The following is a 15,131-nucleotide window of genomic DNA, read 5'->3' as shown; positions in this document are numbered from 1 at the left end:
GAAAATGCATAAGAAAGAGATCTTCATAAGTCCAGTGTGAATAAGGAGATGAATTCTAACAAGACAGACATTATGGATCCACGGCCTCCTCAGGACCCGAGACCTGAGCTAAGATTTCAGATCTGGTGCTTTCTGCTTGTGTTTAGACATTAAGTGTTATAGTGAAGTGGACTTGGGAAGACCCAGATGAAATCCTTTCATTGTCCATGATAGCAAGTGAATTCTTAAGCTGATACTGAATTATTTATGCAATAAGGGGAATAACACAAAGCCTGGGTGTATGTTACCAGCTTTTATTAGCTCGAAGGATGGATTATATACATCACAGCCAAATACTGTATATAAAAGTTGTCTGTGGTGACATCAACTACTAGTTCTCAAATGCTTGTTGCGACTCCTCGAACTGAGCGATCAAACAATAAAGGGTAAACTGTTCTCTTCACTCAATTTACAAAAAAAATCATGTTATAGTTGAAAAGAAAAAGGTTAAAACTAAAAACTGAAACCATAAATTCATCTGGAAAGTGTTAACCGAGGTCACAGATAAAAACTTCAATACAACTGAAATTCTCTTTTCAATCAGTGAGGTTAACTCTTGCTAGCCATTAGACAGAATGGGAGTTGTATTGGTTTCCACATTAGCTACTCCCACATTTAAAATGCGATCAGTTCTCATGTCGATGATGGTTTGGCTTGAAGCTCTGGCACATTGTGCTCCCATCTGAACAACTGAGTGCTGCAGTCAACATGTCAGCATGTGGCATTTGTCCCCAGATGCAGTGATTTGTTGAATTCCAGTCATCTCTTTAAAAGGCTGTTAATAGCTCTGATTTCATCAGTGGACAGAGGAGAAAGACTGTAGCCTCTCAGCTCAGGTTTTCCTGCAACAGTAAGACACAAAAAAGGTTAAGAGATCATATAAGACTGACTTAAAATAAATGTAGTCGTAGGAACAGAACAATAGAGATCACTGTAACTGAGGACTTTTCCCAATAATAATATGAAGGACTTCCCACAGGAATAATGACTGAGTCATTATGCTTATTCCTCCTAATCTAAAGGTATCTGACTGAAGGCAGATTGGACTCAGTTTCCTCTCCTGCTTCCAACAACAGAACCACTGGGAGAAATTCTGCGAGTTTAATGATGTAAAGCAATGAAACCTCCATCAGATAACACTGCACTTCCTGTACAAATAAGTTACTGGAGACCAGACAAGACATTTTTGCTATGGAGGCTGCAGGAATATTCCAGATGTCATGGAATTATTTTTTTACAGACAGCAGACTCCACATAAAACACTTAAAAATGTCATTATATATTCAGACTTTCCACACATCCTGCTATTTACTACACTGACTTATGGCTGCTTCAAACCTATGACTTTAACCCAAATCTGAGCCATTTAGATGTTTGACAGCAGTGAAAAACCTAAATGTCATTCTGTTGATGGATTTTCCTAAAACACATTAGTAGCTATTTATACTTCCAAAAACAATCTGTAGTTCAAAATTTGGTGTAGACGCTCATTATGAAGATATTCTGGACCAGACCAGACTAGGTATGAAAATATGACCAGTATGTAAGGATTAAATGCAGCACAGTGTCTCTGTGTTCAGATCTGGTTTGATTGTTAGGGGTTGTGAAGGATCCCAAACATACTGCACACCTTCCAAAACCGTTTAGCATTTTATGAGGCTGTGATCCAGGGACCCTCATAAATCTAATTTATCGATTGAACTTTATCGTGTGCAATGTTTGGTTCTTTCCCAATCGCAGTTTGTGATCAAATCTATCTTTCAAATAGACTTTCTGGATTGTTTCCTCCTGGGTACTGACTAGTAAGAGCTTCTGAGGCCTCTATTTTTCTATACAACCAGAATGAAAGTGATTTTCTTCATATATTCTTCACATTTAACTAATAATACTCGTGAGTTTGGGGGGTTTATTGGGGGAGGGGTTACCAGGATGTCCTTCAAGGTGAAAATTAAACAAACTAATACTGCTTTCCTTTGTGTGTGGAATATTATTAAAATTAGAAACATCTGGTCAGAGTGTCAGAGTCAAATGTTTAGACTGAGACATTTTACTGTTTCATGAAAGATATTAGCTCATTTTGAAATTGATGGCAGCAACACATCTTAAAAAAATCAGGTGGGGCAACAAAAGGCTGGAAATCTAAGTGGTACTAAAAAGAAATAACTGGATGAACATTTTGCAGCTAAACAGTTTAACTGTTAACAAGTATTATGTATTATAGTAAGAGCATAGCTTACCTTGCATCTCATTGAGACGATTCACTTTTGCTTTCAGCCCTTTGCGAAGATCATTTATCTCTTTGTCCAGCTGCTCCTGGTCTACACACCACAACAAAGATCAAAAGAGTTTAGGGTGATGTGTTCTTAATAAAATTGCACATGTAAGAATCAATGACTTAGAAATGTTTTACCTTTCTGAATCATTTCTCTTGTCTTGGATTTGGGGAATTTGATAAACATGCTTCCCAAGCAAACCTTGACTTTCTCTGCAAATGTGAGCAGTGTTTTATGTCATTCATTGCATAAACACACATAGAATAAACTTTACACCTGGCTTTCCTATCACTGTGAGGTTTTGTGTTTTTAACAGCTTCTCTTGTTTGACTCTTTTAGTGGCACAGCTGCTGGGAGAGGATGCCCACCTGAATCTGCCACATCATGTTTCAGGGCATTGAGTGCCTCCCTGTTCCTGTTTCTCTTTGTGTCCAGGTCCACAATCTAGAAGAACAACAGACGGCATTAGTTAGCAACACACACACACACACACACACACACACACACACACACACACACACACACAAACACAGATGGATAAAACAATGAGAGCACCAGTGAATGTACTTCTATTTTGCTTTGATACGGAATTCAAAATATAATACAAATACAAAGAATACAAAATCTTTCATTGTAAATAGCAGCTTCATAATTTGACTAAAAAGCTGTATCTGTGAAAAATGTCCACACATTTTTATATTATATAGTATTTTATATTATTAAAGTCTCCCTCTCTCTCTCACACACACACACATATATATGTATTATATATTACAAAAATGTGTTTTTCTCTCATCCATGAGCTGACAACTTAGCTAGCTAGCTTAGCAGCTAACGTCACTGGCTACGTTAGCATACCTCTATAACGTACATAACGATCCTCCCGTGTGAACGTCCTCAGCTCAGTATTTACTTACCTGCTGTTTAGTGGTGAGAACATCTTCAGCTGCCTCTTCGACTTCTGTCAAATACTCCAAAACACGCTGGGACACCTCGTCCATGGTTGCAGTGCCGCTTCCAAAATATGTCCGGTGTGAAACAACAGCTGAACACTACAAGGACCGCTCGGAAACTGGCCGCAAATGTTTCTGTCATTTCCAGCCGTTTCACGAGAACGTTCATTTCTACGTTTCAGTTGAAAGACGTGGCTCGTTCTGCAGCACATCTCATGTGTAGAAATGTTATGTGGAAGAGTTGATTTCAGTAACTGTACTTGTGCAATGCGAGAAATGATTTGATTTGATGATGATTTCGCCTCTTTGTACTTCTTTACCTGCTTGGTAAAATCATCTCACGCGTATACTCTCTAAAGCTGCAGGGGGACCAATAAACAGCAATATTTAAACACTAAATTTAGAAACACTTTTGAGTACATTTCTCTGTCTGTTGGTCAGTTTTGGAGCCACCCCTGTAGACTGTGGGCTTTGCATTTGTATTTTTTTCTCTCAGTAAGTAGATAAGTTGCCTCACAGGATACAGCAGAACTATAAACCACTATTACCATTGTTACTCTGCTGCAGAATAACTTGAACTGTACGAAACACAAAAATCTCCCTGTCCATAAGCGCAGACTAGAGAGGGAGAGGGGATTCACTGCATTTCAAACAGAATAACTTTGAGGAGATTTAATATGTGGTCACCTCAGACTGTGCATAACAGACAGACATAGTCTTTGGCTTGATTCAAGCCGTCTGGAATTGATTCGCTCATCTCGCATCACTTTGAGGCTGACAGCTGGTTGCTTCCAGTCATTCCAGGCTCTCTTCCATATTTATTGCCAGGTCATATGTCAGCCAGTGTCATTCTTAACTCTTACTCACTTGAAAGTTGTGAAGAGTTTGCCATGAGTCCTATCCAGTTCAGTTTTAAGTAGCCACTCATGAAACAAAGTTAGAGAGACCTGAGATAACTTTTTTCAACCTCAAGGCCAACGAAACTAGTGAGACTGACCTTTCTTCCTTTTTTTTTCTTAATCCACAGCGACTGTCTCAGTGGAAAAAGTTGTTTTTAAGTCTAAGTTTTTTAAGTATTTCAGCTCACCTTATTTTTAACCATCATCAGGGAACGCTTTGGAAATGTGCCTTCCTCATCAGGCACAAATATCTCTTTCATCAGTCAGACTTTCCTCTGCTCGCTTCCTTTTTAGTGTTGCAGGCTCTTACTGTTTTCTCCACTTCACCTTGAGGTACATGTTTCCTCATATGGGGAAATGTAGAAGTATGCAGACTGCAGCAGCAAGCCAAGCATGTTGATTTAGATTGATTCAAATTGATGCTAAGAACAAAAATGATTTGTGCACGTTACCTTTTGTGCAAGGTAATAACGTTTAACATCCATACAACTGTAAGCCTTTCACATCCAGAGCAAGTTAGCTCCATCTTTTCTGTACAGTCTATAGGCGTTACCGATTCCGTGTTGCACCAAAAGTGACTCATCTTCAAAATATCTGCTTCTGTTCCCACGTTATGGCCAGACTTGTGTTTTTTCATTTGATGTTTAATGATCTGAACACACATTTGTGTCACTTTCTTTCATAGGCGTTATTCAATCTGATCAGTTTATCCTTTAGTCTGATCCAGATTAGAAGAAGTCCCTGTCATGATCTGACTGAGTGGCTGGTGTTTTGTGGGCGGAGCCTTGGTTCCTTACCTGTTCTGCTCACCTGCCATCCAGTCAGCGAGGTAATACTTAAGGCCAGCGGAGTCATGCACTCTCTGCGATTTTATCAGCTACCTCATGGAGGTAACCCAGCCTCACTGCGTTGTAACTTTATGTCTGTTCTGTACTAACCTTGATTTAACTGTTTTCAGTTTCTCCACCACAACACTGCTTAAGTGACCTGCGGCTCAATTCTCACCACATCGCTACCTTCCTCTCGGAAACTAAACCTTTTTCCGCTCTCACCCTCCTGCCCACCCTCACCCTCAGTTTCCTGGAAACATAAGGTTGGACCATCACTCGATCACACACCTCTTGTACCCCACGCTCACCACCTACAAGTAAGCCTGCGAGTCCAGTATTCACCTTTTCTCCCCGCTCAGCATCATACACCATCTTCACAAGACTGTTTGGTATTCTTTAATAAATTTTGATGATGTTTGCTGCTTCATTCAAAAGACTAATAAACCTGAATTGCTGAAAATCATATCATATGATCACATACAGTACACGATGCTATCTGGGTTCTTTTAAATAAAGCACAAACTTATCAAACTTGGACATCCAGCGGCTCTCTTCCATATCTGTGTAAACATCCCCCACAGCACAGAGAAATAATATCACATTAACAAATGAACAGTATTGCTGACTGTACATTCATAATAAAACTTTAAGGTGATGACAGTATGTAACATTCAGATTACACATTTATCACTACACCTGCTGTTATGTGACAAACTCCACCTGTTTGGGCCTGCTTGGCCTCTGTATAGGAGAATATTTGGATCCTGGTAAATTGTCTATTATTGCAGTGACAGCGTCAGGTTTTATTTCCTGTTCTTTGAGGTTAGCCGTTCTCCTCCTCTCAGCTCCTCCTTTTCTACACTCAGAGCCGCTCCGTTTTTTCTCCCATCCGTTCTGTTTCCTGTCTCCTCCACCTCTCCTCTGCTCTGAGCCGCTCCTCCTCCGAAACCCGCCCATCCTGTAGTCCCACACATCCCCCTTCCAGGCAACCTCATTACAGTCGCTGGCAGTGTGTTGAAGGCTGGTGGCGGCACCTTGGACAGGGTTGCGGATGTTTCCTGATGCCTGCATTCTCCTCAGGTGGCTGTTGGTCCGCACAGGGCTGCTGAACCTTTGGGCTTGTGAGCCCCTGTCTGAGGAGTGCACCCGGCTCTCGCTGTAGCTCCTTTTCGGGAGTATTTTGGGCTCTAGCGGAGCACTCGGCCTGGACTGGCGGTTGTGGCTGTAAGTCGAGCAACAGCATGGCACACTACAGCGGGAGCAGCGGATCCGGCAGAGACTGCAGGCGCAGCCGGAGAGGAGGGCGGAGTGACTAGCCAGGGAGGAGAGGAAAGTGAGGGGGAAGGCACGCTGACACTGGAGGATGCACTTGGGAGAGCTGAGACGTGATGTGGCGGCAGCAGGGGACCTGTGACAGCTGGATATCACTTCTGATACTGCCGACTTCCCGCTCTCCTCCTGGACGGTCTGGATCTGACGCCACTCCAGCTGCAGCAGCTTCTCCAGATACCTTTCCAAAGGGCCCACAGGCCTGGGCCGGGGGGTACCTCGGCCTTCCATGTTGTAGAAAACAGCCAGCTGACTCAGGCTCCACGAATTAAAAGGTGGAGGGAGGAAGTCTGGGAAGTCAAAACCTCCATGGCCCTGCAAATTGGATCTGTGGCTGCGAGAGGAGCAGTCCTCGGCCTCGATGACCTCTGGCCTGAGCTCGAGCCGAGGAGGAGCACGACTGCAGGCTGACACAGGAAGTCTCTCTGACTCAGACAAATCGGTGTCGCTGTCATCTTCTCCATGGCGACTCAGGCGTCTGACCTCCAGTTCTGGCGAGTGTCTTTCCAGCTGCTCAGTGCTGCAACCACACGTGCAGTGGTAGGAGACAGCTGCTGTGTGTTTGCCGTTTCTGCTCCCCGCATGCTTGTGCTGTCTGTGGCTGGAGCGCTTAGTGACCGGCAGCACCTTTGGCTCCATCCTGCCCTCTGTGGGGGACACTGGAAGAGCCTTTGACTCTGAGGATCTGTGAGCGCTGCAAGGCAAAGCAAAGCTATTATCTCAGCACTGAGACAGCAGCGAACAACACAAACTTTGCACAAACCTCACCTGTGTTGAGAAGTATTGCGTTTAGCTGAGGAGTTGTTAGACTTGTGCTTTCTTCTTTGTTGCAGCCTCTGCAATTACAGACACATTATGTTCAACTTATCACTTAAACATGGTCGTGGTAATGTTATTACCATGGTAATGTTATTACCATGGTAATGTTATTACCATGGTAATAAATTGAGACTTGTTGACATTTTGCCTGATATAAATTGTGCACTATTGTGCCACAGAAATGTGTCATTATGTGGAATAAAGGAAAAAATAGCGAGATGTAAACAACGCTCACTGCAAACGTGTAGGTGTTACTTTAACAGCAGCTCTGTATCTTGTATGAAAGCAGTCACTATTTAATGTACCATCATTTAAAACAGAACTGGAACACCAGCTAATTTGACTGATCTTGTGTGTGATACAGTGATCCGAGCCCGTTCACTCACTTTCTCGCTGTTAGTTTCCTGACTTGGGAACGCGTGCTGCGGCGGTGTGGGCTTCCTCTGAGACTGCCGCCTTCCCATTATGTTACTTGAGAGAAACAAACAAATCTTCCGAGTTAAATGTGACCGATGAAACACATGAAATGTAGAAACAGCAGCACAGGGCAGACATGGCGCTCTTCTTTGTTCACACACGTACACAGTGAGCATTTACACATCTAAGTGCAGTCACACACCACCGACATCCAGCGTCTGTGGCGCCGCCGAGGACACGGCAACAAACAGCAGCCATGTCTTCATCCGTTACCACCGTGTAACCCCAATAATAAGCATATCTGGCGGTACCTGCCCACATTAGGCCCGGCGATGCTCCACAGATCCTTCTTCCATTTCCTCTCCCTGCTGGAAACCCTCTCGGCACACCGCTGTGCCACTTGCTCCTGCAGAATGGTGCCCATCCCAGCTTCCAGCGGGCACCAATGAAACGGGCGAGTGAGCTGTTCACGCGAAACACGGTGCTGTGATCATAATGAGTAATGGGCTGAAATGAACCAAACACAACTGTGTTTAGGTATGGATCCCTGTGTGCGATTCACCTGCCGCCCAGCGGAGGGCAGTGGGGCTCACAGACGGAGCACGCACGGTTAATGTGCTGAGTGGTTCATACATGTACCGGCAGCTTAAATGCCTCCGTGTATTTAAAATAAACTAAATGTAGCGAGCTGATCGACAGCTTTACCAGTCCGACCCACTCGACATGAAATGTGCTCTACATTACCTGGAATGAATTTGACACCTTTGGTTTATACTGAGGACAATCAGTTCAATGATTCACAAGAGAGAGGACCCAATGCACACACCAGAGAGCTAAACAATAAATAATACACATCAATAAACGTATTGGGGGGATGTGCAGGAACCTGGATCAGAGCATTTGACTGTTTCTTCTGTGACTTCCTTGAAAACTTAGTGTATGAAGGTACAAAAAATAAAATATGCTAAACTAAATGTAAAATATACTCAGTTCATACCAGATACCTGCTATCCGGTTACTGAGTTTATATTAGACAGTTTATCCAAGAGAATAAATTAAATGTATGTAACGCACACAGAGGTTCTAGGTCTGACCAACCGTCTCGGCCGTGGGAAAAAGATGACAACCAATAAAATTCTAAAAGATAATTTATTAGTGCAATGATCAAAAATTGGAAGGATAACACAGTTCAGTTTCCCACTTGCAAAAGAGATTAAAAAAAATAAAAATAATATAAGGCCATAGACAGCGATGCGTCAAGTCAGTTGGACTTTACGTGTCAAACACTTTATCAGCAGTTGTCCCCCAAGTCTCACCACCCTGTAAGTAGAAGGCCAGTAATCACTCCAGCCTCAGCAACCCAACGCTGCCTTTAGACTGCAGCAGGCCCAGGCCTGCACAGAGACAAGATGTCACCACATCTTCATTATACAATTCACAGAGCAGCAAACTATCCATCATAACACATTTAAATCAAGTCATCTTGATGACACACCTGCACAGAGAGACAAACGTCACAGCAGTGTTTGTAGTGTGGACTATAAGTAGACTAGAGTATCAGTGAACTCAAATACACCTGCCTTCAATTAATCCAACCCCATCACAGCAAATGTGACACACAAAACCACCAGTGCAACTTCCCACAACAAACATGGAGGTGACATTAGTCCATCATGTTACATGTACTTTAGTAAATACTAAAAATATATATATATTTAGCTCAGATACTTAGTTGGTATCGACTATTTTCCTCGTGGAATTGTTTAATATTTACTGTATATTTACTCATTGTTTTGCAAGTATTGCCGGTGTTGTGCCAAAGTAGTTACCCCCGTCAAACAATTTTTGACGGGGGTAACTACTTTGGCACAACACCTGTTCCAAAATAAAGCTTTTAACAACTACACAGAAGAGGGCAGCAGCTCCCCACAGCGGCTACTGCGGCTGCCGCCGTCTACGAGAGGAGAAGAAGACTTCGCTTCTTCGCAGGGACCAGCGCGTCTTCTTGTCCTCCAAAATGTCCAAGTTACAGCAGCTCAGACTCTTCGTGAATGAGCGTCTGACAGCAGCAGCGGAGGAAATCTTCGGCGCCGTGGAGAGAACCATATTAGAGTTTCACACTGACAAAGCTTTTGTGTCCCAGTCAGAAGATGTGAAGCCCAACGAGCTGCTAACGCTAGCCGAGGCTCTGAAAGCGGAGGAGGAGGAGGTGTTCCCGGCAGGTTGGTCTATTATCACCATGCAGATAAGCAGGCTGCTGTCAGCCATCAGACCCGTTTTAATGTGCGTGTAGCCTGGGACTACAGTCAGCATAGACTGCAGTCACAGAGCTGATTCTCTTAAGGCGGACGAACCAAATAAGAAACAGCGTTTTTCCCATGCAGCGGTTAAATGCACCGTTTTAGGTTCAGAAGAGTAGAGAGTGACACAAATACATATTTAGGCGTTCATGGTGTTCTCTATTAAATAAACCTCATTTGTATATCAAATTTCATAAAGGCTGTAATGTAAACATATTTTAATTTAGGCAATTATCTATATATTTATTTAAGCATTTATGACTCTGTATTAGGGGCTTTACAGAAGTTAAAATAAATAACTTAGTTCCTATAAGGTTTGGTTAGATTTCTTTTTGAGGGGACATTACATCATAGATTGGCCTTCTTGTTTTCAGTGGTGATGGAGAGTTTGACATATGAGCTCAGCGAGGAGTCTCTCTGGACGCTGATGTTCACAGGTGGAGGTGTGCTTTGGAGAGGAAAGGAGTAAGAGTCAACAGAAGCAACACCGTGTGTAAAAGAGAATGAGATGGGTGGAAAAGTGAAGGTGCAAGCAATAGCTGTAGTGAAGATGGATAAGTTTAAATATGTGGGTCAACTATACAAAACAGAGTTCACAAGGGAGGTGAAGAAGAGAGTGCAGGCAGGGTGGAGTCGGTGGAGATGGGTTAAAGGGTCTGATTTGTGATTGAAGGACAGCAGCAATAGAGAAAGAAGGCTTGTAAAGAAAGCTGTTATAAGATATGTTTGGAAAAACGTTTACGTACCAGGGAAATAATAAAAATAATACTTAGCAGGTCTTAAAATTGGATAAATGTGACTTCAGATGAACAAAAAGACTTGACATATTACAGATGTGTGTGGAGATTCTTGGTAGTCTGAAGAGCTAGAAAGGCTTTAAGTCTGCAGCCATTTACAGTTAAAACACGCACTGTTGTAAAGAGTGGATTCTTTCTAACACGTGATTGTTCTGCTGCCTACCAGCTTCATGGGTTACTGGTAGGTAGCATAACAACAGCAGTCACTCCAGACATGCTCGCAAGTGTATGGGACACGTTGGACTATGATATGGACATATGCTGTGCATCCTAAGCACTTGTCAACATTGCAAGTTTTGTAAGTAAAATGATATATTTAGCCATGAATTAAAACATTTACCACAAGCTTCCATGTCTATCACTTTAAACAGTAAGCCTTTTGTAAATGTTTGCCAGTGTCATATCTTTCCCTGTCATGTCTGCAGGCTCCCAACAGGTGAGTGTATCCGAAGCAGAGGTCTCCACACAGACAACATATGCTCAGGCCAGTCAGCTGTTGGTGAAGCAGGACACACTGAGAGCAGACTTTCTGGTAAATCAGGAACACTGGCCGAGAGGAGACAAAGGCCAGCTGCAGGATCTGTTACACTGTGAAGCTGTGGCTTGTTTCAAATCTGAGCAGAGCGCAGGGTCCCCCTCCTCATGCTTTCAGAGCCAAAGTGTGGCAAGCACACAGGGAGTAGTGCTTTTCCCCCATGCCTCAACAGAGTCTAGAAAAATTAAGCAGGAAGCAGATGGATGTGGAGGATCGGATTTCTGCCAGCCCATCTCCTCAGATAGTGGGGCTGAAAATGATGCCTGTGATAATGAAAGGATGGAGAGCAGAGCATCCAATTCAAAGACAGTGCAGCCAAAAACAAAGGCAAAGCAGAAGCAGAAGAGTTCCAGCTTAAGCAATAAGAAAAGGACAAGTCCTTTCTGTTGTAAGCTCTGTGGAGAATCTTTCTGCCACAGGAATTCATTGATGATTCACCTGAAAACACACGGAGACTGTGCGCTGCAGCACATAGAAACACACAAGGAGGACAATCTGTGTCACGTCTGTGGCAAAACATTCACCACAAAGACCCATTTAAAAAGGCACATGCTGATCCACACGGGTCAGAAGCCTCACTGCTGCAAGGAGTGCGGCAGGAGATTCGCACGAGGCGAGTGTTTGAGAGTGCACATGAGGATCCACACAGTGGAGAGGCCGTACACATGTGGAGTGTGCGAGAAAGGATTCAGACAGAGAAGTAATCTAATTACTCACATGAGAAAGCATACGGGAGAGAAACCTTACCGCTGTGGCATCTGCTCAAGACCATTTGCATACAAGAAGGACATGCTGAGACACACGCAGATCCACACAAAGACGTGAAGAACTCAGTCCACCGGGATGAGCTTTGGTCTAGTACTTCTGAGTTTAACTTGTTTGCTATTATAAATTTTTTTCCTTTTGGTTAAGTGTGAAAAAAGAGATGGTGAGTGTGTGTATTAATAGAGCAAAGTGCATTTTCAAAATGCTTGTTGTAGATTGCAAGGGCTAGGCAGTTAATCCCATTTTAACCTCCTTTACTACTACGACTTCCAACAGTACTAAAAAAAACCCAAACCCCACATTTCATAAATATTAAAAATAAGCGAGTCTGCTGCTGCCTGGATGTATTCATACCTGTCTGTATGGTCAGACATCTCAGTTGAGCTAACAGCTCTGAGTTATTTAACCCTGAGTTTCTGTTCCAGAGTCGACTTCAGTTCTGAGTCAGTCACGAGGGTTATTTCCTCACTATAAATCCAAGGGTTTTTCTGTTTTTATACACATGGATATATCTATCCATAGATGTAGATATATCTTTTCATGGGACAACACTGAAGTTATGACACTTTGATACAATGTAAAGTAGTCAGTGTACAGCTTGTACAACAGTGTGAATTTGCTGTCACCTCTAAATAACTCAACATACATCCATTAATGTCTAAACTGCTGGCAACAAAAGTGAGTACACCCCTAAGTGAAAATGTCCAAACTGTGCCCAAAGTGTCAATATTTTGTGTTGCAACCACTGGTCTCATCAGACCACAGGTAATCCATGTCCTTAGTCTGCTTGTCTTCAGCTAACTGTTTGCGGGCTTTCTTGTGCATTATCTTTAGACGAGGCGTCCTTCTGGGACGACAGCCATGTGATGCAGTGTGTGGCGTGTGTCTGAGCCACTGTCAGGCTGACCTTTGACGCCCTCTGCAGCAATGCTGGTACTCACTTTTGTTGCCAGCGGTTTAGACGTTAATGGCTGTATGTTGAGTTATTTTGAGGTAAAGGCAAATTCACACTGTTGTACAAGCTGTACACTGACCACTTTACATTGTATCAAAGTGTCATATCTTCAGTGTTGTCCCATGAAATATTTACAGAAATGTGAGGGTGTACTCAATTTTGTGAGATACATATATTTTATTTTCTTCTCCCCTCCTGCTTCTTAACATAGCCATCGTGATCCACACTGACACGGTGATATTCCTCAGTCCACTGGATTCGAAGTGAGGCTGTGCTTTCTTGGAGAATCTTGGTGTCAGAGCTCCTCTGATGATGGTTTTCTTTCTGTACTCATAAATGTGCTCAATCCCATCCTGAACATACTCACAGTTGTATTGAACTAACTGGTCAGCTCTTCTGGAATGAGAAGCCCAGAGTTATTGACATCAAATTTAACCAACTCACTTTATTTCTAAACTCAGATTTTGCTAAACATGCTTCCCAGAATAGGGCTTTGGTTGGGTCTTCCAGAGCTCTATTCCGGGAGCGCGTTAAGGAGAAGCCCCCAAAGTCACGGAAGCGATCGTTTACCGTCTGTGTGAGCCCTGCTTCTCGCCTGTAGGTTCTTATGGACTGTAGGAAAGTCTTCAATGTTGCTGTTGGAAGAATTCAAATGTTTTCGTGTAGCTGAGGATGAGTGCAGTTCTTTGAACTCTGTGGTAGCTCCTACCTCAATGCTTTTTCTCTCAGTATATGAGGTATAAGTGTGTCCAATGATTGACTGAATGGAACATGGGCAATCGCTAAAATGTTTGCATTGTAAACAGCATTTGTTTGAAAAAATGATATCAGTCCAATCCAATTTTATTTATAAAGCACTTTAAAATACCCAGCACAGGAACAAAGTGCTGTACAGAAAATAAGCATTAATAACATGAAGTAAAGATCTAAGAATCTTCTTAAACCTGAGCCTGTATAAGAACCTGAGCAAAGCTGTCATCTGTCTGTTGTGAGTTACTTCTGTCAGTTTGAAGATCCCTCTCAAAGTACTGTAATCAGTTAAACTTGCAGTTACATTTGACTTATACTGCTATAAAATAAGGACACAAATGCACCTTAATTTGCTGTAGCGTAGATTTCCATATTCTACAGGTTTTCCCACATATAACGTTTCATGTAATAAAAACATTATCATACTTAATTGCATGCTCCCCTTTCACCACAGTTAGTGGTCAGAGTTGGGTCCATAGTTTTTGGGGGGCATACACCGTTTTTGTAGTTTTGCTGATATACACAGCTGTTTAAGTCAGAATATGTGATTGAAGTGCAGACGTTTAGCTTTAAAACAAGGGGTTTAACAAAAGTATTGCATTAACTGTTTAAGAATTACAGCCTTTTATTTTCTTTCTTTCTTTTCTTATTCATAGTCCCCGATTTTTTGAGGCCCAGAAGTAATTAGAGAATTGACAAGTAGTCAGACATTACTAATAAGAAATTCTAGCGTGGCTTTAGTGATACACTTTGGGTCATTATCAATTTGCACTGTGACACAATCAGTTTTGCAGCATTTGGCTGAATCTGAGCACAGATTGTAGCCCTGTACACTTCAAAGTGCATCCTGTCAGCTACTACTTCTATCAGCAGTCCCATCATCACACAATAGAGAGCTGGTTCTTTTAGCACTTTGTGGTAAACGCTCTGTGTTTTCATTGATCACCTCGACAGTGACACACCTACCTCATCAAGAGTGTTCTTAAGTTTGTTAGATGTGAAGTTTCTTAAACCACATCTTTGAACTAAAATTATAATGAAAATCTATGAAATCCAAATTCAACACCTTGAATCAACTTATATGTTTTCCTCATTTGTGACAGAGTATCGGGGGAAGTGACCTAACCTCACCTAAGTTAGTTTTGCCTCTAAAAATGGGGGACTATGAAAAACACAGGTAATCCATCATTGTTAAATGTCTGTTATTAAATCAAAATCCGATATTGATTGATTTAAAATCCACCATGGTGGTATAAGGAGGAAAAACTACAAAAATTATCTTTTTCTAACAAACGATAGCCCTAATCCCAACCGCCTCTTTCCATAACGCCATCAAAACACCATATTTAAATGTAATTAAATGGTTTAAGATGATGCAGGGATGCTGTTTGAGTGAATGAGATCCTTTAAATAAACATCTAATGATGTATTTTGTTGAAGGAAAGTGTATATGTGCTTTTCAGGCATTAA

General features: G+C 42.3%; 3 protein-coding genes across 3 annotated transcripts; 1 reads left to right on the top strand and 2 right to left on the bottom strand.

Moving 5' to 3' along the window:
- Positions 1-272: 272 nt before the first annotated feature.
- Positions 273-3,434, bottom strand: pdrg1 (p53 and DNA-damage regulated 1). Its single transcript, XM_004559843.3, has 5 exons — positions 3,230-3,434; positions 2,681-2,756; positions 2,450-2,524; positions 2,277-2,357; positions 273-881 (listed from the first exon to the last, which is right to left on the bottom strand). Exons 1-5 carry the CDS (start codon positions 3,311-3,313, stop codon positions 799-801), a joined length of 399 nt encoding a protein of 132 aa, XP_004559900.1. The 5' UTR covers positions 3,314-3,434; the 3' UTR covers positions 273-798.
- A 1,950-nt stretch (positions 3,435-5,384) lies between these two features.
- On the bottom strand, positions 5,385-8,116 carry fam217bb (family with sequence similarity 217 member Bb). Its single transcript, XM_004559842.4, has 4 exons — positions 7,871-8,116; positions 7,529-7,613; positions 7,092-7,159; positions 5,385-7,017 (listed from the first exon to the last, which is right to left on the bottom strand). Exons 1-4 carry the CDS (start codon positions 7,981-7,983, stop codon positions 5,697-5,699), a joined length of 1,587 nt encoding a protein of 528 aa, XP_004559899.3. The 5' UTR covers positions 7,984-8,116; the 3' UTR covers positions 5,385-5,696.
- Positions 8,117-9,512: 1,396 nt separating this feature from the next.
- On the top strand, positions 9,513-12,945 carry LOC101479641 (uncharacterized). Its single transcript, XM_012921498.4, has 2 exons — positions 9,513-9,781; positions 11,082-12,945. The coding sequence occupies exons 1-2, from the start codon at positions 9,577-9,579 to the stop codon at positions 12,014-12,016; spliced, it is 1,140 nt and encodes a 379-aa protein (XP_012776952.3). The 5' UTR covers positions 9,513-9,576; the 3' UTR covers positions 12,017-12,945.
- The last annotated feature ends 2,186 nt before the right edge of the window (positions 12,946-15,131 follow it).

This window comes from Maylandia zebra, linkage group LG5 (genome assembly GCF_041146795.1).
Source record: "Maylandia zebra isolate NMK-2024a linkage group LG5, Mzebra_GT3a, whole genome shotgun sequence".
Taxonomy (NCBI): domain Eukaryota; kingdom Metazoa; phylum Chordata; class Actinopteri; order Cichliformes; family Cichlidae; genus Maylandia; species Maylandia zebra.
Note: the sequence above shows the minus strand (reverse complement) of the source record. Positions and strands in the feature narration are given on the sequence as shown.

What these genes read in the sequence shown, in the direction of transcription:
- pdrg1 (XM_004559843.3), bottom strand. Translation starts at nt 3,313, where the DNA reads ATGGACGAGGTGTCCCAGCGTGTTTTGGAGTATTTGACAGAAGTCGAA. An exon ending in TTCTCACCACTAAACAGCAG is followed by an intron (nt 2,757 to 3,229) that starts GTAAGTAAATAC and finishes TTGTTCTTCTAG; the next exon opens with ATTGTGGACCTGGACACAAA. An exon ending in AAGAGAAATGATTCAGAAAG is followed by an intron (nt 2,358 to 2,449) that starts GTAAAACATTTC and finishes TGTGGTGTGTAG; the next exon opens with ACCAGGAGCAGCTGGACAAA.
- fam217bb (XM_004559842.4), bottom strand. Translation starts at nt 7,983, where the DNA reads ATGGGCACCATTCTGCAGGAGCAAGTGGCACAGCGGTGTGCCGAGAGG. An exon ending in GCCGGGCCTAATGTGGGCAG is followed by an intron (nt 7,614 to 7,870) that starts GTACCGCCAGAT and finishes GTTTCTCTCAAG; the next exon opens with TAACATAATGGGAAGGCGGC. An exon ending in CGCAATACTTCTCAACACAG is followed by an intron (nt 7,018 to 7,091) that starts GTGAGGTTTGTG and finishes TTTGCCTTGCAG; the next exon opens with CGCTCACAGATCCTCAGAGT.
- LOC101479641 (XM_012921498.4), top strand. Translation starts at nt 9,577, where the DNA reads ATGTCCAAGTTACAGCAGCTCAGACTCTTCGTGAATGAGCGTCTGACA. An exon ending in GGAGGAGGTGTTCCCGGCAG is followed by an intron (nt 9,782 to 11,081) that starts GTTGGTCTATTA and finishes TCATGTCTGCAG; the next exon opens with GCTCCCAACAGGTGAGTGTA.